Source organism: Eriocheir sinensis, chromosome 12 (genome assembly GCF_024679095.1).
Source record: "Eriocheir sinensis breed Jianghai 21 chromosome 12, ASM2467909v1, whole genome shotgun sequence".
Classification (NCBI taxonomy): domain Eukaryota; kingdom Metazoa; phylum Arthropoda; class Malacostraca; order Decapoda; family Varunidae; genus Eriocheir; species Eriocheir sinensis.
In genome coordinates, this window is record NC_066520.1 from 10,894,462 (window position 1) to 10,922,109 (window position 27,648).

At 43.5% G+C, this 27,648-nt stretch overlaps 1 protein-coding gene across 7 annotated transcripts; it reads left to right on the forward strand.

Annotated features, from left to right (window-relative positions):
* Positions 1 to 2,424: 2,424 nt before the first annotated feature.
* LOC126997396 (uncharacterized) lies at positions 2,425 to 27,648 on the forward strand. 7 transcript variants are annotated; one of them, XM_050858466.1, is made up of 5 exons: positions 2,425 to 4,004; positions 14,203 to 14,443; positions 15,712 to 15,802; positions 16,342 to 16,433; positions 25,319 to 27,645. In XM_050858466.1, exon 1 carries the CDS (start codon positions 2,526 to 2,528, stop codon positions 3,819 to 3,821), a length of 1,296 nt encoding a protein of 431 aa, XP_050714423.1. In that variant the 5' UTR covers positions 2,425 to 2,525; the 3' UTR covers positions 3,822 to 4,004; positions 14,203 to 14,443; positions 15,712 to 15,802; positions 16,342 to 16,433; positions 25,319 to 27,645. The 7 variants fall into 7 exon arrangements, 6 of the variants coding, with proteins under 6 accessions (XP_050714423.1, XP_050714419.1, XP_050714420.1 ...); XM_050858462.1 differs by having other exon boundaries at positions 14,203 to 14,482; positions 25,319 to 27,639; XM_050858463.1 differs by having other exon boundaries at positions 14,203 to 14,482; positions 15,712 to 15,794; positions 25,319 to 27,639.

Genomic DNA, 27,648 nt, shown 5'->3' on the forward strand with positions numbered 1-27,648 from the left:
AATATTAATAATAATAATGGATATGAAACATTGCTTGACTGTTTTGCACGTTCCATTTTGCTTTATTTAATTGGACAGCAGATAAAGACATGGTAAATACAACCAGGTAAACACACACACACACACACACAGATTGAAGGAGATGGACTTGACGACACTGGAACAAAGAAGGGAGAGAGGAGATGTGATCACGCTGTATAAGTTGGTAAGTTTGATGAGGTGGATAGAGAGGATCTCTTCTCAACTGTGAGGACACAGGGGCTGAGAGGACATGGAAAGAAACTTAATAAAGGAACCTGCTTGAGTGACTTGAAAAAGTAGGTTATAGTTTTCCACACAGAAGTGTTAACACATGGAACAGCTTGCAGGAAGAGGTGGTGGAGGCGAGCAGTGTCCACCAAACGAAGGAAAGGCTGGATGAATGTATTTATGGAGACGGGACTATTAGAGCTTAGCTCGGGCCACCTAGACTACAAATAGCTAAACACACACACACACACACACACACACTTGTGAAAGCAGTGTAGCGGTACAGCGGTACAGTACCTATGATTTTTTTTTATATATATAGCCACGGACGCTAAATATATAGCTGCACCTTCCACCACCACACAACACCCAGCCGCACGTGCCCCAATAATGAGATTCCCTTGTAGTTATGACAGAAATCGTTATTCTGTTTTGGTAATGGTGGAGAGGGAGGAAGGGAGACCCGAGCCCCAGACCAAGGCCGAGTAGTGCCTTTAGTGCTGTGTTGAATGAAAGGTTGTGTAAATGGATTGAGAGTGACAGGGTGCTGGGTGAGGAGCAGAACGGATTCCGAGTGGACAGGCGAGCAGAAGATAATATGTTTGTTGTAAATGAGCTGATTGAAAGGAAAAAGAGAGAGGGAGGGAAACTGTACTTAGGCTTCCTAGATATAGAGAAAGCTTATGACAGGGTGAATAGAGATGTGTTATGCAGAGTGCTTGAAAAAGTTGGGCTGAGTGATAAGATTGTTAACATAATTAGAAGTATGTATGTAGGTACAAGAGCAAAGTATAGACTACTATACATTTCAGCGGCAGACAAACGCTGTTTTTCGCAAATATCTCCTAAACGAATCTTTGGATCAGTATGATATTTCAGCACACTACCTATAATACCCGGACCTAATTTATGGCTAACCTACCACATTACTATATGTCTTATGTGACGAGTTTACTTGTGAAAAATAACACAAACCCGACGAGTCATGTTGACGCATTCGAAGGAAAGTGTGCTGTAGTGTGTGTGTAGTTTGGGAGGGTGCAGGGGGGGGGGGGGGCCCCCTGCACCCTCCCAAACTATTCCAAGCCACAACTACTCCCCCTTCTCGCTCTCGTTATCCCTCCTCTTCTCCCCCTAACTTCTCGCCTCCCTCATCACTCTTGTGTCCCTCCCTATTTCTCCCATCACTGTATTATATATTAGAATGTTATGTACGTGTATATGTATAGATAGTATGATTATTAACTAAGAGCATGGTACAGTTCCATGGAGGCAAGACGTATTTCACGTTGATAATTACTGTACAACAGCATGTTTACATACATATAGTATGTAGAAGGTCCATGTTTGCAGTCCTTATGGTCACCCAAGTGAACACGATGTACTGGCATTACCTGTGGTCTGGACCTTCTAGGAAAAGTTATTACTGTTATTACATACTGTGTAGTACATATTCATCATAAAATGTCAACTTGGTCCAGCTAATATAATGTTATTTTGTTGACTTGTCTCTTTCATATTTATATTTTGCCAAAATTATAAACCGCATATATTTTTCTCCATCTATACATATGGTTATCATGCGTAATACGTAGTCATTACTATATACATATGTACATCGTGTATTATTGTAAATACGATTACATACATTCCACTACTTATTAAGTGGAAGCAATATGAAAAAAGTATGTAATTATATATATATATATATATATATATATATATATATATATATATATATATATATATATATATATATATATATATATATATATATATAATAATGATAGTGTAGTCTGCTTAAGTCATAGCCTCGGGCTGGGGAAGGGGGATGGTGTGAGTAGGGGGGTGAAGAGGGCAACCAGGAGGGGGATACTGCGATATTGGAGTAGGGAAGGAGTGGTCTTTGGGTTGTTCGGGGCGTTGGTGGAGGGGCTAGAGGAGTACCCCACACTCGTCCGATTCTGTTTAACACCTTAGATATGATGACTGGATTAGGCTTAATATCACTCAGTAAGCTCCTAACATAACACATATTGCAACATGGTATATTAGCCATAAATTAGGTCCGGGTGCTAAAGGCAGTGTGTTGAAATATCATACTGATCCAATGATTCGTTTAGGAGATATTTGCGAAAAACAGCGTTTGTCCGCCGCTGAAATGTATAGTAGGTGATCTAGAGACAGGTTGGGTGAAGAGTGAAAGAGGAGTGAGACAAGGCTGTATATTATCACCAACATTATTTAGTCTTTTCACAGAGGAATTAGCAGTCAGAATGAGGAGAATGAATGCAGGAGTGAGAATTGGAGAGGATAAAGTATGTGTGTTGTTGTATGCGGATGATGTGGTGGTTATGAGTGAGTCTGCTGAAGAACTACAGAGTCTCCTAGATGTGGTAGGGGGTTATGGAAGGGATTTTGGGGTTAGGTTCAGTAGTGAGAAGAGCAAAGTAATGATAGTGAATAGGTCAGAGGATGAGAGAAAGAACTTGGAGACTGGAAGGGATGAGTTGGAACAGACGGAAGAATACAAGTATCTAGGGGTGTGGATGGAGGTAAATGGATGCGGCAGGGCCAAGAATGTAAAGATAAGTATGGCAAACCAGTGGGTAGGCCGTTTAGGGAGTGCAGCGAGGATGAGAGCGAGCAAGTATGATGTCATCCGTGAGGTTTGGAAGAGTGTGGCTGTCCCGAGCATTATGTATGGAATGGATGTGATGACATGGAATGACAGTGAGATAGAAAAATTGGAAGTGGGGCAGAATAGGGTAGCAAGAATGGCACTGAATGCACCAAGGTTTGCAGCAGTAGAGGCTCTTAGGGGGGACATGGGATGGAGCACGTTTAGGGAAAGACTAGTAAAGGCAACCTTGAGATATAAAGTGAGACTGGAACAAATGGAGGATGCAAGATTAGCAAGGAAAGTATACTTGTGGAGTATAAGAGATGGCAAATGGGCGAATAAATGTGGGCGAATGATAGACAGGAATGTTATGCTAAGTAGGTGGGTGTACCGACCCTTTGAAGATAGACAGAATGTGTTTGAATGGAGAATAACAAACAGAAATGGAGAGGGGTTTGAGTGGGATGTAAGAAAGTGGAAGAATGTGATAGATATGGCAGTTAAAGATGAGGGATTGAGCAAGTGGAAGAATGAGATGGAAAGAAAGGAAACTCTCGACTGGTATAGGGAGAAAGAGGCCCCAAAGTGTGAGGTGTGGTATGAGGGAAGCCTGGGAGGTGATCTTCTTTTCCGTGCTAGAGCGCAGTGTCTGGATGTGAATGCAAGGAACTATAGATGGTCTGAGTCCCGCAGCAAAGTATGCCAGATGTGTGACAGGGGTGTGGACGAGACTGTGCAGCATGTAGTGCTGGAATGCAAGAAGTATGACAGGGAGAGAACGAAGATGATGCATGTGTTTTTGAGCGAGATGGGACGTGATGTAAACGGGAGGACTGGAAGGGAGTGGATGGTGCTGCTGCTGGGGCTCAGTGGAGAGACGAGTGAACGAGTGATTGAGGCAGTGAAAGAGTTCTTGGCGGGCATGTGGCGTGAAAGATGTAGGGAATGATATCTTGCCCCGAGAACATTGACTTCCCGCATGTTTTGTTTTCTTTTCACAGGAGCTGCCGATACAAAGGCCTGGCTGGGGAGAAATCCCGAGCCACCTGTGACATCAAGATCAAGATCAAGAGCGGGGCGTGTTGACGTGTGTGTGTGTGTGTGTGTGTTGGTGAGCAGCGTTCATTGCAAGGTGTGTTCCTTCATATTTACCGCATAAAATGAAGACAAAGATTCTTGTGTTGCCCTGTAATGTGTTGTTCTATGGCTGTGTTGTTGTCAGTGCTAAGAGGCTGGGGGAGGGAGAGGCTTAGTGAGGCAGACTATGGTGATGCCAAGGTTATTTACTTTGTTGAATCTCGTCGACTACGGACACAGCTGAGGTGGACCTCCGCTGCATCCCACTGGCTCCTCTCCTCTTGCTGAAGGTTTGTAGAAAAGATATATGAAGAGATAGTGATGTTTCATAAAGTAGATTATGAGATACTGGCACGGACCTAAAACGAATCTTTACCAAGACGATTTCCGTTGCCACTTGGATAACCTGGCGCTGGTGGCTGGTCAGGTACTGTTGACAGCCACTTGTCCAGGTGGTACTTGAAGGTGTCGGGTGCTACTGCAGTCAGGTTCCTTATGCTGGGAGGCACTGCATTGAATAGGCGTGCTCCAGTGTGGGTGAAGCTGTTGTGCACGATGGTTTTCACTCTTGAGGACTCTCTTGCCTCGCATTCATCTTCTGCCTCTCCGACTCAGGTTGCCTCTGGGGATGATTTGAGAATGTCTATTCGGGAGGAAATAATAGAGATGGACGAGAGAAAAAGGAAAGAATCAGTCATATTCAGGGGTGTAAAGGTCGAGTCTAATGAAGATGCAAGGACTAGCATTGCAAACATCACTCGCTATCTTCTGAATACCACTCCATCTATGTCTGATTTATTTTGTGTTGATAGAATCAAGGGTCTTTACAGAGTTAAAATTGCCGATGATGACTCGCGTAGGAAGCTAGTGACGGAAGCAAAAAATCTTAGAAACAACCACGAGTTCAATGGCATTTATGTTAATAGGGATTTAACATTCAATCAAAGAAAAGAACTGTATGAGAGGCGACAAAGGAACAGGCTAGCTGGTGCCTCAGCTCAGCCTGTAGCCCAGCCTGCCAGTTCTGATTCTCTTGGCTCAACTGCCCCTTTACTACCCAACTAAATGTTAGTTTGTGTAATGTAAATAGTCTTATCAATAAGGTTGCATTTGTTAAGCACTTCTTATTTTCAAATAATGCACATGTATTAGGGGTTACTGAGACTTGGTTAATTAGTACTATTCCAGATGCTGCAGTTTCAATTACTAATTATAACTTATTCAGAAATGACGTTTCTGGTTCAGTTCATAAACATGGAGTTGTCATTTATGTACATAATTCTTACAGATGTCTCAACATGAACATCAAAATACCTAACGTCTGCTCAGTCTTTCTTCCAGATTACAAAATATTTATTGTAGTTGTTTATAGACCTCCCTCTTACTCTCTTCAAGACAATAATAAACTCGTAGATTTTCTAACAGATTTTTGTACTAACAGGGAAGTAATAGTGATTGGTGATTTTAACCTTCCTTCTATCTCTTGGTTACTAGGCGGTGTAAATAATGTAACTGCTAATACTGATAAACTTTTTCTAGACTGTTTCACCTCATTAGGCCTCACTCAGTGGATTGATGAGCCAACAAACATCAGGGCAGGCAATACTTTAGATCTATTTCTCACTACTGAAACTGATCGAGTAGTCTCCTCTAATGTATTTCCCCCATTTCCCAACTGTGATCACTGTGTTATACTTTGTGGCTATATTTTCCAGTACAAACCTGTGAAGTCAAATGTCAGCGCTGCATCCCCTTTCTGGCCTAAAGCCAATTTTAAGCAAATTAATCAATTCTTGTCCACTGTAGACTGGGACTTTGAATTCCAGAATATGAACTCTAATGATTCATACAATAAATTTTTGTCCTATATAAACTATCTTGGAAGAACATGTGCTCCACAAAAAACTCTTCGCTCCTCATCAAGTGCCCCTTACAAACCATGGGAATACAAACCTCCTAGAGCTCTTATAAACATCCGAAAGAATAGTTGGAACCATTACAAACAGATGAGAGCAGTACATGGTAGAAACTCTGTACTTGCTTTTGAAGCTTTGCAAACATTTCTGGATGTAAATTACCAGTACAGGAACTATTCCACTCAGAAACAGATTTCTTATGAGGAGGACATCCTTAATAATTACTCAGTTAAGCCCAAATTATTTCACTCGTACATACGCGGGAAAAAAGTAGGCTGTCCTTCCGTTGGTCCTCTCGGTGATGCAGAAAACTTAGTATCCGACCCTAAAGAGATGGCTCAGCTCTTAGGTGGTGCTTTTTCCTCAGTGTTTACCATACCCTCTGGTCTTCCACAGTCACCACACCAAATACATGATGGCTCCTTTCACCTGATACACTTCACAGTTCATGATGTTGCTAGGGAACTCGGTGCTATTAACCCTTCCACTGCAATGGGACCTGACTCTGTTCATCCAGTATTACTAAAACATTGCTCCACTAATTTAGCATATCCTCTGTTTAAAATATTCGTTTCATCTATAAATTCGGGGGAGATTCCTGAAATTTGGAAAAAATCTTCAGTAGTACCTATTTTCAAGAAAGGTAAACGAAGTGATCCTCTTAACTATCGCCCAGTAAGCCTCACTTCTGTTAGCTGTAAAATTTTAGAGAGAATAATTGTTGCTGCACTGCATAATTATTTGGAAGCCAATTCAATACTGAATGTCAACCAGTTTGGTTTTCGCTCTGGCAAGTCTGTGGAGGATCAGCCCTTACTTACGTATGATGCAGTCTCTGAGTGGATGGACACGGGCAATATGGTTGATCTTATTCTCTTTGATTTTTCAAAAGCCTTCGACACTGTTAATCACCAGATTCTATTTACTAAACTTAATTCAGTGGGCATTAATGGTGTTATTCTATCTTGGATCAAGACATTTCTGTCCCATAGGACTATGGAAGTTGTAGTGGGCGGACAGATCAGTTCTTCATTTCCAGTAATTAGCGGTGTGCCACAGGGTTCTGTGTTAGGTCCTACTCTTTTCCTTATTTACATAAATCACATCTCCAATACTTTAGTATCAAACATAAAATTATTTGCTGATGATCTTAAACTTTATCTTCTGATAAAGCCTCAGAGCCTTAATACAGTGTTGGAGGGCATTAGTATTGTCCAAAGAGATATTGATTCTTTAATTAAAGTTGCAGAATCTTGGGACTTAAAGATTAATACTGACAAAACTAAACTCATGAGCTTTGGCACCGACCTCCGTCAGTCTTATGATTTGGGCCGTATTCATTTTATACTGTTAAAGGCAATCCCCTAAGTTTCAGTTTTGCTGCAGTAGATCTCGGCATAACCATTGATCCGTCATTAAGATTCCACCACCATATCCAATCTGTAGTGTCAAAGGCTGCTGGTTTGTCATATTCCTATCTTAAGTCAACCTTGTGTCGCTCACCTTCCTTTATGGTTAAACTATTCATTACACATGTACGTCCACTTTTTGAATTTGCATCCCCAGTATGGAACACAGGTTATATTACTGACTTATCTCTTCTAGAATCAGTTCAGTGTCGATGGACTAAGCTTATCACAGGTTGTGAGACTATGTCTTATGAGCAGCGACTTAAAACTTTAGATCTTTACTCTGTGAAAGGAAGACTATTGCGGGCAGATATTATTAAATGTTGGAAGATCTTCAATGGTATGTCAGCTATATCACCTACAGATCTATTCACCATGGCACCAACAAGGGATATTACTAGAGGGCACAAGTTCAAAATTTTTGTTCCTCACAGCACTTGCGAAGCCAGACATAGATTTTTCTCAGTTCGTGTGGTGAGGCTGCGGAACTCACTCCCCCCAGAGGTAGCAGAGTCAACCAACCTAAACTCTTTCAAGAAGGGACTTGCTGAGTTCCTGGGAGACACTTTATTTCATTACTGAGCTCAATCTACTTATTACCATTCTAAAGAGGCTTTTAGCACACTTTCCAGTCTTATTTTTCTTTGTCTTGGATTTCTGTTGTTCTCTAATACACAAGACTGGCGTGCTAGCCACTGTGGGGTTCCCTCCAAGGGAGCCCAACCAGGTAAGTCTCCACGGCTGTGTGATACTGTTCGGGCAGGCAGGGAGGGGGCGGCCTGGTTCTCAGCGTTACCTTGGAGACTGGCTATTACCTTCTTTCTTCTTCTCCTCCTCTCCTTCGTGCCTGTGTCAATGGCTTATTCTGTCTTTATCACGTGTTAGTCTCCACGGGTGTGTGATACTGTCATTGTTGGCAGGCCGGGGAGGGAGGGAGGCTTGTTCTCAGCACTGCCTTGGGGACTGTTTACCTTTTACCTTCTTCTTTCTTCTCCTTCTCCTATTTGGCAAGGCTTTCCTAGGAGTTGTGGGCATATCCAGGCTTGACCCTGGTGGTGGTGTGACCCTTCTGCACCGTAAACCTGAAGAAACACTCATTAGAGCACGCCTGACCCCCCTTTGACCTTTAGAAACAGCTGATGTGAGAACCAAAAGTGTCTTATGATACCGACCTCACCTTCAATCCAAGGTCTCACAAATAGACAAAAGAGGCTCAATTCTAATTTCTTACACAAGGCCACAGATGGGTGGGGGTGTTTGTCTAGTATTACACCCGGTGCCCCCAAGGCCCAGTCTGGTTGGCAGTGTCAGACGTTTCCACCCCTCAACTCTTCCCAAAGGCCAAAAAGGAGATAAATCAGATTCTAATGAGTGTTATTGTAGGTTCATGGAATGTGTGCACTTGGACGATGAAGTGCTTAAGAACATGACCACTGTCTTTAGGGTGTTTCACGGGGGTGGTGCAAGGGCTACAGATGGGGTGTTTGTCTAGTATTACACCCGGTGCCCCCATGGCCAGGCCTAACAATACTTGCTATGATTTTGTTATGGGTCACTCAAAATAGGTGAATACTCTGAGCCTTGCCGTGCCTTCTCAACACTGGCCTGTGACGTCTGGTGTGTGTAATTCCCTGCCAGATTAATATTTAGGAAGTTATTGGGACTGTGTAGATTACCTTTGGTCACACCACTGCCAGTGATAACAATGGTGAAGCATATTTCATATTTATCCTAAACAAATAACCTTAACAAATCTAACCTGATCAAACCCAACTATGGATAATATTGAAGTGAGGGCAGCCACCTCTAGCAAAGTTAATACAACATGGATTCTTTTGTCATCCCTGAATGCAGTACAATAACAAATGACCTCCGGAAAATAGAAAGGGGGTGACGCCCCCCGCTAGGTAGGTTATGTAAGGTTGAATTAGGTTAGGTTGGTTTGAACTAGTTGGGCAAGCGGTGTCGGCTGACGGAAATACCCAGCGTGGGATTTAATGATTTTATTTAGTGATTTCTGGAGAAAAAAAACAATGAAGAGAATTGTATTTTGTTCAGAAACAAACAGTCGGTGTCTCAACATTATTAGGCTGCCCTCTCCTCAATAGTCCCCCTGACTGTTTCCGTCCTAACTTGCTTCACCCCCAGCCCAAAATGCAGTGTGTCAGGCTGTGTTCATTAACTTCTAACACAACTATTGAATTTTCTTTAGTTTTCCAAAAGTTATTATTTGCTGCCCTGGTCTTGGTCCTGGTTCAGGAGGTAGTTGTCCCTTTCGGATCCAACTACAGCCTTCATAACGACCTACTCCCTCGGGGCCAACACCCTGAAAATCCAAAAATAAAATATAACCGTCTGAAAGAGCCCGTAGAGGCACAGATGGGGACATCTACAGGAGTCCACCCTATCCGGTGCGCTCCGCAAAGGCTCTCTCTAGGAATTCCTTAACCCCTTCTATTGTTCTTCTGGTCATTGTCTGCAGCGTACTCAGACCTAACAAGAATTCTATCACCCTTTCTACATCCCCCTCTAGCATCCTATTCCATACTTCTGTTCCTAATTCCTGTGTTATTATTTCTACCAAACTCTGCCTAACCCTATCATACCTAGGACACTCTAGTAGCATATGTTCTACTGTCTCGTCAACCCCCCCTTCACACATACGGCATACCTTGCTTCCCCCATTTGCCCACCTATATGTCCTATTATTCACCTCTAAGGATTTAGTCCTGGCCTTGAAGAGCAACACACACCCCGGCTACCATCGTAGAAGGCCTCACACTTGGGTTTGGCCTTCAACTTGTACCATTCTTGAGAACTCTTTGCCCCCACCCTTTGGCTCCAGTCTATCTTGCCCCTCTCCTGAACTCTGTCATTCACTGTACGCTTCACTTCCTTCACCTCCCCCCCTAGCGTCATCTCCGAGAGTGTGAAGCCCTCCAGCCCACATCTCTTGTCCCAGCGTATGCTAGACTTGTTCCACTTCGTCCCCTGTCCCGCCCACTCATATACCTTGCGCGCCCATCTATTCTCACTCATCTTTCTTAGCCTGACTTTGTACCCTAAAACTGCTTTACCTATTCTTTCCTCAAAGGTGCTCCAGCCTACTTCCCCTCGCACTGCATCTACCGCCGCATACCTGTTGGCACCCAGAGCCAGCCTGCCTACTCTGTTCTGTACTACCTCCAGCTTATCTAGCTCTTTGACTGTCAACCTCATGCATTCTAGGCCATACATGAGGCCTGGTACTGCCATGCCCTTCCATATCCCCCTAACTACCTCATACCTGTTAGCTCTACATCTAGCCACACTTCCTAGCCTTCCTACCCACTGATTTGCCCTAGAAATTCTATTCTGTTTGGTCCTATCTGTTCCATTCTCGTCAACTATGATCCCTAGGTACTTGTATGAACTTGTACGGCCTGTGTTCATCCCTCCTAGCGCCCAGGTCCTTCCCTCGTCCGTAGCCTCAGCATTTACTACTACTACCTGACTCTTCTCACTACTAAACTTCATATCAAAGTCCCTCCCATACTGTGCTACTACATCCAACATTTGTTGTAATTCCTCACTATCCTCACTCATGAGCACAATGTCATCTGCATGCATGAGACATCCTAGCCGTTCACTCCCCACCCTTATCCCATACCCCGATGCCCTCAACCACTCTGCCAGCTCCTCTGTGTACAGCCCAAACAGTAGCGGGGGCAGCACACACCCTTGCCTAACCCCTCTATGACTGTTGACCCACCCTGTCTCTATATCCCCTAGGTTGTATACTGCCCGTGTGTTCTCATACATACTATCTATTATCCCTACTACCCTCTCACTCACTCCTATTCTAGTCAACAATCGACTTAACAAACCCCTATTTACCCTATCATACGCTTTTTCTATGTCAAGAAAAGCAAGGTATGCTTTCCCTGCCGTTCCTTTCATTCTTTCAATCACTGTGTTAACTACAAACATGTTGTCCTCCCCCTTCTGTCCTTACCAAAACCATTCTGTTCCTCCCCCATTACCCTGTTTCTTTCACAGCATTTACTCATCCTATCACTAAGTAGACCACTGAAAATCTTTCCTATTGTGTCTGTGACAGCTGTGGGCCTGTAGTTTTTTAACTCTTTCCTACTCTTGTGCCCCCTTTGTGTAGCAGAGTCACCCTACCTTCGTTCCACTTTCCCGGTACTTTTCCCTCTAACCAAATCTTTCTAAACAGCCTATACAGCCCCTCTATTACACCTGGCCCTCCTCCTTTATAGAATTCATTAGGAATCCCATCCCTCCCTGTTGCTTTCCTAGCCTTGAGTGTCTTTACATATTCCCTGATCTCTTCCCTACTGAAGCAGTCCCCCATATCCTCAAATATTTTCCTGCTAGATTCCAAGTGCACCTCCCCTAACTCTACAGGCTCACTCACCCCGCTATCTCCTCCCAGAAGTTTCTGATTTCCCTTTTTATTTCTTCTTCCCTTTCACTACTCTGTTTCCCGCTACTATTTCTTCTACAGTGGGCTGTTACCTATTTTCCTCCACCCTCAGGAAGGCATACCAGTCTCTTCCCCCTCCTCTCCCTTCTCCCTGAGTTCCTCTACTATCTCCCTCTCAGTCTCTGCCCTCGCCTTCCTAATGAGTCGCTTTACCTCCCTTTGCTATACTGCTGCCTCGTGTTTTCATCTTCTACTCTACCTGCATCACCGTTTATTTCCTTCCTCAATCTCCTGGTTCTCTTATTCAGCTCCTTTCTCTCTTTCCTTGCCTTTTCAACGTCTTCGTTCCACCACCTCTTTCCCTGTTTCCTGCCTCTTCCTATCTCTGGTATTCCTAACCTCCTCTTGGCTGTCTCATTTACTGTCCTCCACATCCTGTCTTTCGTTTCATCCACACTACCATCCGCTCCCCATTCTACACCTGTTAGGTCTCTTCTGAAGGCCTCCCAGTCACCCCCTCTCTTGTTCCAGTGGCAATCTTTATTCCTGTTTCCCCCTCCTCCCTCTGGCCCTGGCTACCACAATTTAAGACCATCATATTGTGGTCACTTACTATATCTATGAGCCCCTCCTCGTCTATCCACATATCCCTAACCATCCTCGTAGCCTTCTCGTTTACAAGGATATAATCTATAGCTGACTCCCTTCCCCTTTCTGCCCAGGCTACCCTTCCCTCCGCTATGGTTAAATTTAATATTTCTGAGTCATGCTCCTCCACAAACTCTAATAACAAAGTCCCATTTCTGTTTATCTCCTCTCCTAGGATACCAATATGTCCATTCATGTCTCCCATGGCAATTACTTGCTCCTGTCTATCTTCTGCTATTACCCTCCCTACCCTCTCATACTTCCTTTCCTTCTCTACCCTTGCACCCGTCCCTTCCACTGTCATGTAGCACACTACTATGATTAGGTGCTCCAACCTACCCTTGTCCCTGTACCCTATTCTCACTGCTAGAATATCCTCGCTTGGCTTGCTGGTACCCACATCTAGTTCCTCAAAAGTTAAGCCCGAGTCCCGTTTTATAAATAAACCTACTCCCCCACCTTTCCTTGGGTTTGTACTCCTTCCCTTGGCTATAAAATTGTAGTCCCATGACCTGACTTCTAGTCTTTCCCTCAGCTGGGTCTCGGTAGCCCCAACCACATGGAAGTCCCACTCCCTCAATTCCTTAGCCATGTCTTCTAACCTCCCTACTCCCCGTCCCCTAACATTTAGGCATCCCAGACGCCTCCCATGCTCCCTTGCCTCCCTCCCCTTCTGTCCCTGCCCTACACCGCTATGGTTTTTGTTCCCCCTAGGAACTGCACTCAGAGATCTAAAGGCAACAGTGTCAGTATTAAATTCTCTCAAAATAATTGCCATAAATGAAATATTACTCAAAATTGTGGTAATATTCCATGAGTTGAGCCGTCTCGCTGCAAGGGACACCTCTTTGCAGTGTGAAGCAGCTGCCTCGTGCACACTCAACACACGGCCGCGCTTCTCTCTGCTGGAAGTCACTTGTTCGTTATATATTAGTACTGTGAAATGTGGTCTGAGGGGCATGTGTCGAGCACAGGCCAGGCTATGTTAGGTTAGTTGTAGTTGGATTCGGTCAGGTTAGATTGCTTGATTGTCCATGATAAATAAATAAATAAATATTGTCTGGGAGCATATATTGAGATATTTATTTCCTCTTATTGAATTTTGGCAACAGAGCACAGGCCAGGCTATGTTAGGTTAGGTTTACTTGGATTTGGTCATTTTAGATTGCTTGATTGTCCATGATAAATAAATAAATATTGTCTGGGAGCATATATTGAGGTATTTATTTCCTCTTATTGAATTTTGGCAACAGAGCACAGGCCAGGCTATGTTAGGATTCGGTCAGGTTAGATTGCTTGATTGTCCACGGTAAATAAATATTGTCTGGGGGATATATTGAGGTATATATTTCCTCTTATTGAATTTTGGCAGCAGAGCACAGACCAGGCTATGTTTGGTTAGTTTAACTGTTTATGATAAAGAAATAAATATTATCTTGGGGGGGATATGCTGTATTGAGGCATGGGCCAGGTTTAGGTTAGGTAGAGCCAGCTTAGGTTAGGTTAGTTTAATTGTTTATGATAAAGAAATAAATATTATCTTGGGGGGATATGCTGTATTGAGGCATGGGCCAGGTTTAGGTTAGGTAGAGCCAGCTTAGGTTAGGTTAGTTTAATTGTTTATGATAAAGAAAGAAATATTATCTTGCATGGGATATACTGTATCGAGGTCAGTTATGTTAGGTTAGGTTAAGTCAGGCTAGATTAATTAGTTGTTCATGATTAATACATTGCTAGCTTGTCGCTGCATTGTTTGTTGTTGTCTCAGGTGGACGTCGGCCTGGTGGGTGTACTTCTGTAATTTTACTAGTTATTATAAGGTAATGATTGATTGATAGTTTATTGTTGCAGGGAAACAACAAAGGAGAAGGGAGGAACATGCCATCCCAACCCCCAGGCAGTACAGAGTGTGATTATACAACTAGTAATACATGTGGAGGCAGTACCAAGAAACGATAAAGACACAATGGCAGGAATGAATGCACAACAAGGGAGGGGGGCGGTACCTGCCGGCCTCCCCCTGGGCAATGATGATGTGTTGTCTGTGGCAGTGTTCACCCACGAGGCGCCCCAGCTGGTGATGCTGTGCCGGGTGTGTTGTTCCCTGAGCAGTAATTATGCTGTGCTCCAGGTTAGCTGAGCCTATAGAATGTACTCTAATGCTTTATTGCTTGTTTTTGTTACCAAGGTATGTTTAGGTGATGTACTGTAACATTTTGGGGCTGTTTTATTATCAAGGTATATTTAGGCGAGGTTATAGAATGTACTCAATACTTTATGGGTTGTTTTTTATCAAGGTATATTTAGGCGTTGTATATACTGTTTTATTATCAATGTATATTTTTATGATGTTTTTATCAAGGTTTACTTAGTGAGGTTATAGAATGTACAGTAATCTTTTATGGGGCTTTTTTTTATCAAGGTGTATTTTTGGGCCTGTTTTTTATCAAGGTTTACTTAGTGAGGTTATAGAATGTACAGTAATCTTTTATGGGGCTTTTTTTTATCAAGGTTTACTTAGTGAGGTTATAGAATGTACAGTAATCTTTTAGGGGGCTGTTTTTATCAAGGTTTACTTAGTGAGGTTATAGAATGTACAGTAATCTTTTTATGTATTTTGGGCCTGTTTTTATCAAGGTTTACTTAGTGAGGTTATAGAATGTACAGTAATCTTTTATGGGGCTGTTTTTATCAAGGTTTACTTAGTGAGGTTATAGAATGTACAGTAATCTTTTATGGGGCTTTTTTTTATCAAGGTTTACTTAGTGAGGTTATAGAATGTACAGTAATCTTTTATGGGGCTGTTTTTATCAAGGTTTACTTAGTGAGGTTATAGAATGTACAGTAATCTTTTATGGGGCTTTTTTTATCAAGGTTTACTTAGTGAGGTTATAGAATGTACAGTAATCTTTTATGGGGCTTTTTTTATCAAGGTTTACTTAGTGAGGTTATAGAATGTACAGTAATCTTTTATGGGGCTGTTTTTATCAAGGTGTTTTGTTGGGCCTGTTTTTATCAAGGTTGACTTAGGTGATCATAAAATGTACAGTATTTTTTTTATGGGGCTGTTTTTTTTATCAAGGTATATTTAAGTGAGGTTATAGAATGTACTATTTTCTTGGGGGGGGCTTTTTTATCAAGAATATTTAGGTTGTTATTAAATATACTCTAATATTCAAGGGGCAGTTTTTTATCAAGAATATTTAGGTTGTTATGAAATATACTCTAATATTCAAGGGGCAGTTTTTTACCAAGGTTTATTTAGGTCTGGCTAGATTAGTTAGTATTTATTTTATTTTAGGTTGTTAGGTAAGTTAAGGTTATTTATTTATTTATTTATATTTTTTCTGTGGTCTCCAGCACTGGCGGCAGTGCTTCCAGATGGTCATCCTCAGAGCACCACATTCATCAGAGTCGGCCCCAAAACCTTCATGGGCACTCCAGTAATGAGGTCCAATCAAACCACCATCCAGGCCCCTCAAGAAAGCCTACTGCCGCTATAGGCTGACACATAAAAAAAATAAATAAATAAATAAAATGAATAATAATAGTAATGATAACTGTTAGGTAATGTGCCGTGGGTTATGGTTAAACTGAGATTGGAGTGGCTGCACCTTGCAGGGACTTGGTACCTTATTGTATTTGTTTATTTATTGTCTCCATATCCATATTTATCCAGGTTTCTTAAGTTTCCACAAGCTCTTTGCCTCCATCACCTTTTCTCTTAAGTCATTCCCAGTGTTTATGTTTCTCCTTGGAAAGCTGTAGTCCTTAGTATCATGACGACATGTTCCCTTCCTCATGTTTTCCTGTGACTTCCTAGCTCTGCCTTCCCTTCCCTTGTCAGTAATAGGTCTTTATCACCTGACTCCTGCAAGTCACTCACTGGTTCACATCCTGCAGTCAGACCTTCTCTCTCCCCTTTTATAGAAGTGAATGTATTGATATTTTATGTGAGTGTAAGGAAGTGACCCTTTGTGTTTTGTGCAGGCATTACCCGGTGGTTGTGCTGCTTGACCTCCCCTGACCCGGAACCTCACGGCACACTTCCCAGAACAGGACCTCATCCACTAACCCTCAAGGTAGGCTAGAGTTCCTTGACAGAGAGAGTACATAGGTGGCCCTGTGTATGAGGCTGCTGGGCGCCATTATTGGCCCCTCGAGCACTAGGCACGAATGGTCTGCTGACCCTGTGCCGGGCTGTGCCCAAACCAACCCCTCGAGCACGGCGCCAACTTTGAACTGAGGTATCAGAGACATAGTTTTTTCCTATTTATGGAGTGGACACGGCTGCTTTTTAATGTAGCAATGCCTCTCCACCAGGCTTGCTGCTGTAGTAACAGGCTGGAGAGGGGAAACAAAGTTTATAAATTCCCAGCAAGTCTGCTGAGAAGATAGAGTTGTGCCAACAAAGTCAGTCTTCTCGGGAGGAAACCATCTTGTTGGTCAGGTTGATGCCAGATATGCAGTGTGTGTGTTTTGCTATAATAACTGCCCTCCCTGTGTACTGTCTATGGGGATTATTGTGAGAGATAATGCTACAAGGACTGAAACAATCGTTCACCTCACTGTCACCAGAGGTCCAGACATGGTTGCTGATGAGGGAAGCTGTCGCCCATATGTCCAATATTATTGGGTGTGATCTCTCCCACAGGGCTTGAGACCCATAATGGATATTTCACAGTCTCATAAATGGCAGTCTCACGGACTGGATGTGTTACAAGATTTTGGATAAAAAGAATTGATGTTACTTCCGATACGCCATTCAAATTGGTAAAACTCCAGAATCACACCCAACTCACTCTAATGGCTAAAACTTTCTTTTTTAGTTATTATTAGATATTACTAGTTTCTGAGATATTAACATGCGGGTAAAGTTAGTGTTTGAGAGTGCTGGGCTAGGTACTACTTGCTCATGTGACGGCTCTTCAGCCAGAGGCTCCTCCAGGTAGAGCTACAAGTCCCTCTTTATCTAACAGCCTGATGGATAAGGCTGCACAGTCTTCATTTCCTTGGGTACCAATGTCATTATATATGGTGAAGACATTTTTATACAGTTAATATTCTCTTAACCTATTTTGACCCTCAGGCAAAATGAAATATGTTTAAATAGCCTTAGTATTTTATTGTATTATTTTTTCATCAACAATAAGCATTTCAATATTGAATTAAACTCAGTGTTATTGAACAATAATCACTGATGAATTATTTTCACAATTCCTTGGAATTGCACAGTAGACTACATTTATTGCCCAGCTACATCCTAGTGTAATAATAATAATAATAATAATAATAATAATAATAGTAATAGTAATAATAATAATAATGATAATAATAATAATAATAATAATAATAATAATAATAATAATAATAATAATAATAATTTTATTCACCAAAAGCAGATTACAAAGAATTGTGAGATATTTCATGTTTCTGAAAAGGTCTTGGCTTACAATGACAATGAATCAATTTCAATTACCGTTTGCGTCCTGAGATTTTGTTGATGCAGTTAAGAAACAAAGAGAAATAAGTTTAAAGAAAATAATATTGAAGAATAAAAAAGTAAAAAGTAAAAATTTTAAATAAAAAATTAAAAAAAGTAAAAACCTTAAAAAAAAAGGTCTATCAATGTAAAAAAGGTGTACCAATGTGTGCACTGATTATGAGAGGGCGCTTTACATATTTTTGTTCAACCTCCGTACTACACAAGGAATTGTGGAGTTTCTGTACTGCTCTGTCCTGCACCTGACGGGCGGCATCCTGCTGCTGTGTCTGCTCTGGCGACGAGTTGCTGTTCGCTGTGGAAGCAGGTGTGAGTGCGCCGATTTCAACAGCTTCTTCCCAAACCCGAGGGTGAGCTGCTCTCTCCTTTCATCCAGCCTGGGCAGTCCAAACCTTGCCAGCGTGCCGTAGCTGTGATAGTAGTGGCAAGGATGATGCGATAGTAGTGGCCAAGGATGATACGACACACCTTCGTCTCCACGGATTCCAGAGCAATTCGTTGTGCGGCAATGGGGTATGGACGCCATACTCAGCATGCGTACTCCAGCACAGGTCGTATCCTCTGACAGTGCAATGAAATTAATTGGTCCTCTCTTGCTCCGGAAGACCTTGCTCGGAACAGTATAAAAAGTCTTCTGGACGCCTGAGTGAACATGTGGTCCACGTGGTCTTGCCAATTTAGACTTGAGGTGAGGACAAGCCCTACCACTTTAGCTGAACTGACCTGCAGTATTTTGCTGCCACAGAGATGAACAGTTGGGAACGCCACGTCCCTCTTGAGGAAGCTGATATTGATGATCTCGCATTTGCTTGGGTTTGGTATTAGTTTAAGTTCCTCACACTGAAGGTGAGCTGTGGTGACTTGTTCTTGGACTGGGTTATTTTGCAGGTCGGTTTCTTTGGTCACTGCGTATACAGTGACGTCATCAACAAACTTGGCTTTACACGATGACTGAAGCAGAAGACTGTTGATAACTGGTAGGAAAATGGCTGGCCCAATGCATGTTCCCTGGGGCACTCCGCAGGTTGTTGGCAGCCACTCAGATGTCTCGCCGTAATATCTTGTGCACTGCTGTCTTTCAGTAAGGAAGGATGTTATGAACGGCAGCAGTGAAGTTCTGCATCCGAGGTGGTGTCACTGCTACACTGTGATCCACGTTATCAAATGCTTTCTTGAAGTCAATGAGACACAGTTGGGCTACAGTGTCTCTCTGCTCCAAGCCTTTAAGTATGGCATCCAAGAGGTACACCATGTACAGTGTGGTGGAGCGCCCCTTCAAGTTTCCAAACTGCTGGTGGTCGATTTTGTGTAGAATGTCTGCAAGAACCAGGTTTGCTACGTGGCCCTCCAACGTCTTTCCGAGTGTGTCTGTGAGTGACACAGGCCGTAGTTGTCCAAGGCTGGTAACATTTGGAGCTTTGGGGAGTCCTGTCACTGTCGAGCTCTTCCATCGTGTAGGGCAAGATGGTAAGCAGCTGTTGTACATGATCTCCAAAGGTTGACACAGTTCATACGCAAACTCCTTTATTAGTTTTAACGGGAGTTCACCGGGGGAGTGGCTTTCTTTGTTTTTATTTTCTTTAAGTCTTTATATATGTGTAGTTTAGAATAACGAGGCGGAGGAAGCGATGGCTGGTGGGCCGGTACTACACCTGGGCCGATGGGTGGGTAGTTTGTACATATGGCAGCGAAGTGTTCGTTAATCATATTTGCAATTTGTCGATGGTCATCAAGGTTAAAAGCCGAAAGATTCACTGGTGTGCGTTTAGGCTCAGTTAACATTGTGATACATTTATTAAGACCACTTTCATTTTGCACTGACTCAAAAATATTCAACCTTTGCTTGTTTGATTTTCCTTTTTGAAGCAGAATTATATTCACGATATCGCTCTGTGTGACGTTGGTTGTACGCACGGCGCTTTTTGTTTATCAGACGTTTTATTTCTGGGGTCATCCACGGTTTGTCATTATCTCGTTTGCGCCAAGATTTAAGGGGAAATGTGTTTCATACTGGTGCTTCAGGACGGCGAACAGTGCATTTTCTTGTTGTTCCACGGTTGGCATTATTTGTAAGAACGACCAGTCCACTGCCGTGATCCAGAATCCGAAGCTCCTCACGGACGAATCCTTGAACGGTCTGTATTGGAGGGTGCGATGTTGTGGGGGAGGTGGTAGTGCCGTAGGTCTTACCAAAACACATTTATGTCTACTAAGACCAATAGGGGCAGATATTCGGGAGAACAATAATCTGAGTGCATGTCTGTTAAAATCAAGTCTATCACTGAGTTTTCATGGGTCGGCTGCGTCACTAGGTTTCGTATATGGAGAGCATCACACACTCTGTTCTTATCAAGACCATTAAAATCACCAGCAATAACCACCTTGCAATCAGTGTGCGTTGAACGGAATAAATCGACACTAGACACCACACGGTTAGTCAGTCCGTCATGGACAGGGGAATCTGGTGGGTAGTATAATACACACAATAATATTTGTCCTATTCTCCTAACACTTTTCAAAGGCACCCATAAACACTCTAACTGTGGAGGAACAGCGATTGGTGCTTGTACAGCATTCATGGGTTGTCTTACGTACACACACACGCCGCCACCACGGCTGCCTCGGTGTTTGTGAAACAAATCATAGTTACTAAGCTCGTACATGAATGATGGTTTATTGATTGAAAACCAGGTCAGGTACAGAAGGCGAGTCACATAGAATGATCGAATTTCTAGAAGAAAATTATCTAAGCCAAATGGTTTCTGAGCCAACTCGACAAAATAATATACTCGACCTTGTTATAACAACCCAAGATAACCTAGTCAGTAGTGTCACGGTAGGAGAACACCTCGGTTCTTGCGATCATAAATTAGTGCGCGTCGACATTAAAGCTCAATCATCAGTGACTGAAAATAAAGTAAAGGTGCCCAATTTCAAAAGAGCTAACTTCGTAGAAATCCGACAAAAACTAACAGAAATACAACTATCAGATGACGGCAACGTAGAGGAAGCCTGGCTAAGCCTTAAAAATCACTTACTCACTCAGCAGAACACATTCGTCCCCTTGTGCGAGAAGCGAATTAACACTAATAAAAGCCCACCGTGGTTTAATAGCGAAATTAAACAATCAGTCAATGAGAGAAAATTGTTTTACAGGTTAAAGAAAGAACAAAACGCCCGAAAACATTAGACTTTATAATGATGCCAGGCGATGAGTAAAAGACTAGTAGTCAGGCAAGCGTGAGATACGAATAAAATATTGCAGACATATTTAAAATTAATCCGAAATCTTTCTTCAGTTACATAAACAACAGAAAGGCGATCAAAAGTGGTATTGGACCTTTAACAAACAGCGACGGTGCACTAGTGACTGACAGCCAACACATTGCAAACCTCTTAAACAATTACTTTTCCTCGGTGTTTAATACTAACAGTCTTCCTCTCGCTACCACCAACACCAGTACTATTGTAAATCTCGAGCATGCATTGCCTAATTTTGAAATAACAACCGATGAAGTCCTTAAAGCTCTCCATTCACTTAAAACAAATAAAAGTCCTGGACCTGACAAAGTATATCCAACTCTGCTGAAAGAAACAAAGAGCGAAATACTCTCCTCCTCACAACCGTATTCAATATGTCCTTGCGACAAGGCATCGTCCCTTCAGATTGGAAAAAGGCTAACGTGACACCGATTTTCAAGAAAGGAGACAAAAAGTACCAGGTAATTACAGGCCCATTAGTCTAACTTCGGTTGTAGGTAAGCTACTTGAGGGCATAATTAGAGACAAAATTGTGAATTACCTTGAAAGCCACTCATTGATTGGGGACTCACAACATGGCTTCCGAAACAAAAGATCCTGCCTATCAAACCTATTAACCTTTTATAACGACCTCTTCACTGTTTATGACGTAACCAAATCACTGGACGTAGTCTATCTTGATTTACAGAAAGCGTTTGATAAAGTCCCGCATCATAAATTACTTTACAAATTAAAGCAAATAGGTATTGACGGTCAAGTAAACCAATGGATCGCGAATTGGTTGAGCAACAGACAACAAAGAGTAGTGATCGACGGATTTAACTCAGAGTGGGCGCCTGTCACTAGTGGCGTCCCTCAGGGCTCGGTCCTTGGCCCAGTGCTCTTCATTATTTACATCAACGACGTGGATGTTGGACTCAATAACCGCATTAGTAAATTTGCCGACGACACTAAGATTGTCAACTCGGTTCTCACTGATGAGGACAGACAAAGCCTCCAAGATGATTTACATAAAAGTTCAGCTTGATCTGATAGATGGGAGATGCTAATGTAGACAAATGCCAGATTTTTCAAGTTGGAACAAGAAATAAAAGGTTCGATTACGAAATGCGTGGTATTCAACTCAAAAGCTTTTAGTGCGTCAAGGACCTGGGGGTCAAAATCGCGTCAAACCTCAAATTCTCACAGCAATGCATCGATGCAGCAAATAAAGCGAACAGAATGTTGGGCTTCATTAAAAGAAACTTTGTATTCAAGAATAAAGATGTAATACTCCCGCTCTACAACAGTTTAGTCAGACCCCACTTGGAATATGCGGTACAGTTTTGGTCTCCCCACCATGCAAAGGATATTGCTAAATTAGAAGGTGTTCAGCGTCGGGCAACGAAAATGATCCCTTCCTTGCGCAACAAATCCTACGAAGAAAGGCTTTCTACCCTTAACATGTTCTCTCTTGAGAAACGTCGCCTCCGAGGAAAACTGATCGAATGTTTTAAAATACTTAATGGTTTCACGAATGTAGACAGATCAACATTGTTTATGATCGATGACACTTTGCGCACGAGGAACAATGGCGTAAAACTCAGATGTAGACAAGTAAATTCAGACTGCACCAAATTTTTCTTCAATAACGCTGTAGTGCGAGAATGGAATAAGCTTCCACCGTCAGTGGTCCAGTGTAACACGATTGACTCCTTCAAAAATAAGCTCGACCGTCACTTCCTTCAACTTAATATCAACTAGAGTAGAAATGCAACGTTTTGGAGTCTTCTGATTAATGTAAAATCACTTAGGTTTAAGGACAGACCACCAAGTCTGGACCATGGGGTCTGTGTGGTCTGATTTTCTATGTAAATCTATGTAAATCACTTATTGTGATAACATCGGGATCCTTTTGCTCAGCGACCAGACATAACTCTTCAAATTTATTGCTAATACTTGTGGGATTGGTAAGAAGCATCGAGGGGGGTTGGGAGGGTATGGGGTTGGGTTGTCTAGGGATGGGGGTGAGAAAGTGGTGTGATATGGAAGGGGGGCTGGGGGAGGGGTCACGGGGCTGGGTTATGTGTGTGTGTGTGTGTGTGTGTGTGTGTGTGTGTGTGTGTTAACACAAGAGAGCAGCAGGGCGAGTAATGGGATCAGTGTCCCCTCCCACCTCCCCGTCATTACTTTGCACTAATTTTCTCCATCGTCTAAAGTTTACTGCAAGCAAGTAACAGAAAGGAAACGAGGTGCCTTGGCGTTGATGGAGCCTTGGTGGTGTGTTGGCACCGTAGCCTGTGACAAGTATATTAGTAGGTCGAACAGCTTACCACGTTCAGGAGGCAGCGTCCCTCCCTGCAGGCAAGGGTCACGCGAGGAAGGGACTTGTGGGTGAGAGAAAGACTTCCTCAACTACTGCCAATATTTTTCTGCAACACTAAGTATTCTTACCCTGAAATAGAAGCGTTTTCAGCCTCACGTGCCTGTAGTAGCAATGTCCAGAATCCCGGACAAACTTTGGGGGTAGAAATCTACATATAGGAATGGTACAAAGTTTATTTAAAAAATGTTCACTTAAATTAGATGTTATTCTTAACTCTTTGAACTATGAAATAACTAAGCATGCTGTGGGTCTTGCCCTCCTCCTCCTGTTGTTTCTTTCCTCTTCCTCCCTGTCTTGTTGCAAAATGGTGTTGATAGAAATGTCATCTGTGACCTCACAAGCTCCATCCCCTCCTCCAGCGTCACATCACCACCTCCAGACACACAGACTTTACTTTTCTAAATATATCTTGCTAAATTATAGGTGTGTCTTATACTCCGGTGCATCTTATGTGGCGGGACACACGGTACCTTAGAAATTAGGAAATGTACTTTCCAAGGAAAAAATGGACAAAGCGCATCAGAGCTAAGTGCTGAGTGTGTCTGGCTACACCAGTGGTCTGCACATTAGCCAAAAGGAAAGAATAGATAAAAATGTTGAGGGGAGTCTGTAGATTAAGCCGCACAGTGTTGTGTGGGGAAAGTGTGCTCATACTTGTGCCGGCCAATGGGGCGTTGTGTGTGGGGTAAACTTTACCAATTTATTTCCCGCATTGTTTCCTGCCATTGCATGGGTGGATGGTGGATGGGAGGTGTCCTGGCCCATCTTAGGGTGACTCAGCAAGGTTTTCCAGGCCTATCAGTGTGTGTCTGTCCAGCCAGCAGAGCAGAGCTGTGAGGGAGGGCAGGGCCTGGCCTTAGGTTTGTAGGGAAGCATTACCTTAATGTTGCCACATCCAGGGAAGGTGCAGCAGGCTGTGGAGGTAATGAAGGAGCCTGCACCACATGTGACAACATTGCCATACACACACACACACACACACACACACACACACACACACACACACACACACACAGGGTAGTTGGCTGGGGGAGGGGGTGGTATGAGGGTGTACGGGTGTAGGGGAGTCTTCAGGGCTGGGGAAGGCCTATTATCAGGCTCTGGCATCGGTGAATAATAATAATAATAATAATAATAATAATAATAATAATAATAATAATAATAATAATAATAACTGTGTTGGGTAATGTGCCGTGGCTTACAGATACATTCAGACTGTAGTGGCTGTACCTTGCAGGGAATTAGTATCTTATTGTCTTATTTAATTATTGTCTCCACGTCTGTATTTGTTCAGTTTTTCCTTAAGCTTCCTCACACTCTTTGCCGCCTCCTTCCTGTGACTTCCTGACTCTGTGCCTTCACCTACCCTTTCCAGTAACAGGTCTGTGTCATCTTCACCTACCCTTTCCAGTAATAGGTCTGTGTCATCTTCACCTACCCTTTCCAGTAATAGGTCTGTGCCTTCACCTACCCTTTCCAGTAATAGGTCTGTGTCATCTTCACCTACCCTTTCCAGTAATAGGTCTGTGTCATCTTCACCTACCCTTTCCAGTAATAGGTCTGTGTCATCTTCACCTACCCTTTCCAGTAATAGGTCTGTGTCATCTTCACCTACCCTTTCCAGTAATAGGTCTGTGTCATCTTCACCTACCCTTTCCAGTAATAGGTCTGTGTCATCTTCACCTACCCTTTCCAGTAATAGGTCTGTGTCACCTGATTCCACCAAGTCATTCATTGGTTCATATCCTGCAAGCAGACCTTCTCCCTCCTCTTGTACAGAACTGAATGTATTGATATTTGATGTGAGTGTGAGGCAGTGACCCTGTGTGTTGTTGCAGGCATTACCTGGGGGGCATGCTGCTTGACCTCCCTTGCAGGGTCGCCTTGCTGCCCTGGAACCTCCCGGCACACTTCTCACACTTCCCAGAACAGGATCTCATCACTGCCCCTCAAGGTGGGTATATGTGCAGCCCGACAGCCTGCTTTTTCCCAGGTAGACAGATCATCATCATCACCACCATCATCGTCATCACCATCATAACCATCATCGTCAGCATCATCATCATCACCATCATCGTCATCATCATCATCACCATCATCGTCATCATCATCATCATCACCATCATCGTCATCATCATCATCACCATCATCGTCAGCATCAAGAGTATCAAGACGCCTCTCCAATTGAAACTGAGCCTCTCTTTTTGTCCTCCTGTGCTGCCTTCCTTCAGCTGGAGCAGTGCTTGATAGTCTGCTGTCTCATTTTTGTGGCTTCCACTGCCGTAAAAAAATCACCATCATCATCATTCTCAGAGAAAGTAGAGTCCTTTCCAAGTCTCTGAGTGTGTCCAGCCAGCCTCACTCTGCCTGCAGGCACTGTTCAGGCTTCAGCAGCCCCTCTGGTCAGGCCCAGGGTCTGAAGGCCATTCTGCACTGTGTCATCATGTCTGCCTTAGTTACCCTCCACCTCAGCTGCAGTGTATCCTCGTCTAATGTAGGTTTTTGTATCTGTGCCTCCAACTTGTTAGAGAAAGTTTGTGTTGCAGGGACTAGAGGAAACTTTTTCTTTGGCCCCTTCCCTAAATCCCCTCTTTTTCTCCCCTTCACTCGTGAGTGCCCTTACGTAGCCACATAGAAATTAGAAAATACACTCTGCTGCTGTTCACTAAGTTAGAAAAATACGATGTGAGCACAGTGGAATTTGAGAAAAACAACACTTTATTGACCTCAAGAGAGAAGTGCGCACACACCAAGCCTGAGGGGAGGGAGAGACTGGCTAAAAACCTTCCAAGTTGAGGGAACTCACAACACATCTCATTAACTTACTAGTGTTCTGCATTGCCTCCTCTTCTTGCCGCTGCAGGATGTTTCTCTTAACCCGTCCACTGCGATTGTCACGGATTTTGCCTTCACTGTTAGCCTGGTAACACACTCCCAGGTCTTTCTCTGGCTCTGTGGTGGATAGTGGAGTGTTTCCCATGTGGTATTGGTATGCTGGATATCCCCTCCCAAGGTGCAGGACCTTACACTTTTCTTCATTGAATTGTAGCAGCCACTTTTTGCTCCATTTCTGTATCTTGGTGAGGTCTTCTGGTAGGAAATCCCCAGTCAAGGGGTTAATGTGCAAAGTGGCAGGTGCCTGTCTGCCTTGGTTTCCTTGGTCTGTGTCCATGCAAGTGTAGACTGAGACTGCTTCTTCCAGCTGCCTCACCACCTCATTGGGAAGCGTTGTTGGCTGTGATCAACACCTTCTGGCACTCCACATGACTCAGAATGGGATGCAGGAAGCATAGTCTTGGCCTCCTCCACCTCCCCCTCCTCCTCCTCCTCCTCCTCTTGTTGTTTTCTTTCCTCTTCCTCCCTGTCTTGTTTCATAATGGTGTTAACAGAAATGTCATCCCCTCACAAGCTCCCTCCCCTCCTCCAGCGTCACACCACCACCTCCAGGCAGGGTTCGGGCAGCAGCAGCAGCAGCCTCTATGCAGTGTGTGCCACAAAATGGGCCTGGGAGTAGCAGGGAGGGGCGGCAGGGTGGGGAAGGGGCGGCCTGAGGCGAGGAGGAGCGGGGTGCTGATTAGTTAGTGGCTGAGAGCGAGAGACATCAAGCGTTACAGTAATTTTTCTGTGGTTGAGTTAGAGTTCCCTACCGTGGAATCATGCCCGGGTTAGACGAATTTCCCGTTACAATAAACTGCGTAAGATGAAAAGTTTTGTTTAGTCGGCGCAACATCTGTGGTCATATGCCGAAGAGAGACAGGAGGGGGAAGGAATTATAGGAGAAGGGAACAGATCCCAGGAGACGGGACACAACCCCAGATTAATACCTGGTACCCATTCACTGCTGGGTGGACAGGGGCGTAGGGTATCGGAAAAGCTGCCCAAATGTTTCCACTCCGCCCGGGAATCGAACCCGGGCTCTCAGTTGTGAGCCGAGTGTGCTAACCACTGCACCACGAAGCCCCCTCTGCGTAAGATGAGGATAAACTGTACGGCCTCTCTCACCCTCACCCTGACACCCTTCACTCCTCTCCATCCATACAGCCAAAGCACCTCAGTAACCAAGGGTATGTAGGTCTTTCTGTACTGTATCATCCTGTGTCTTCTTTGGTCTGCCTCCACCAACACTACCCATCACCTGCTGCCTCCCTCACCCTCACCCTGACACCCT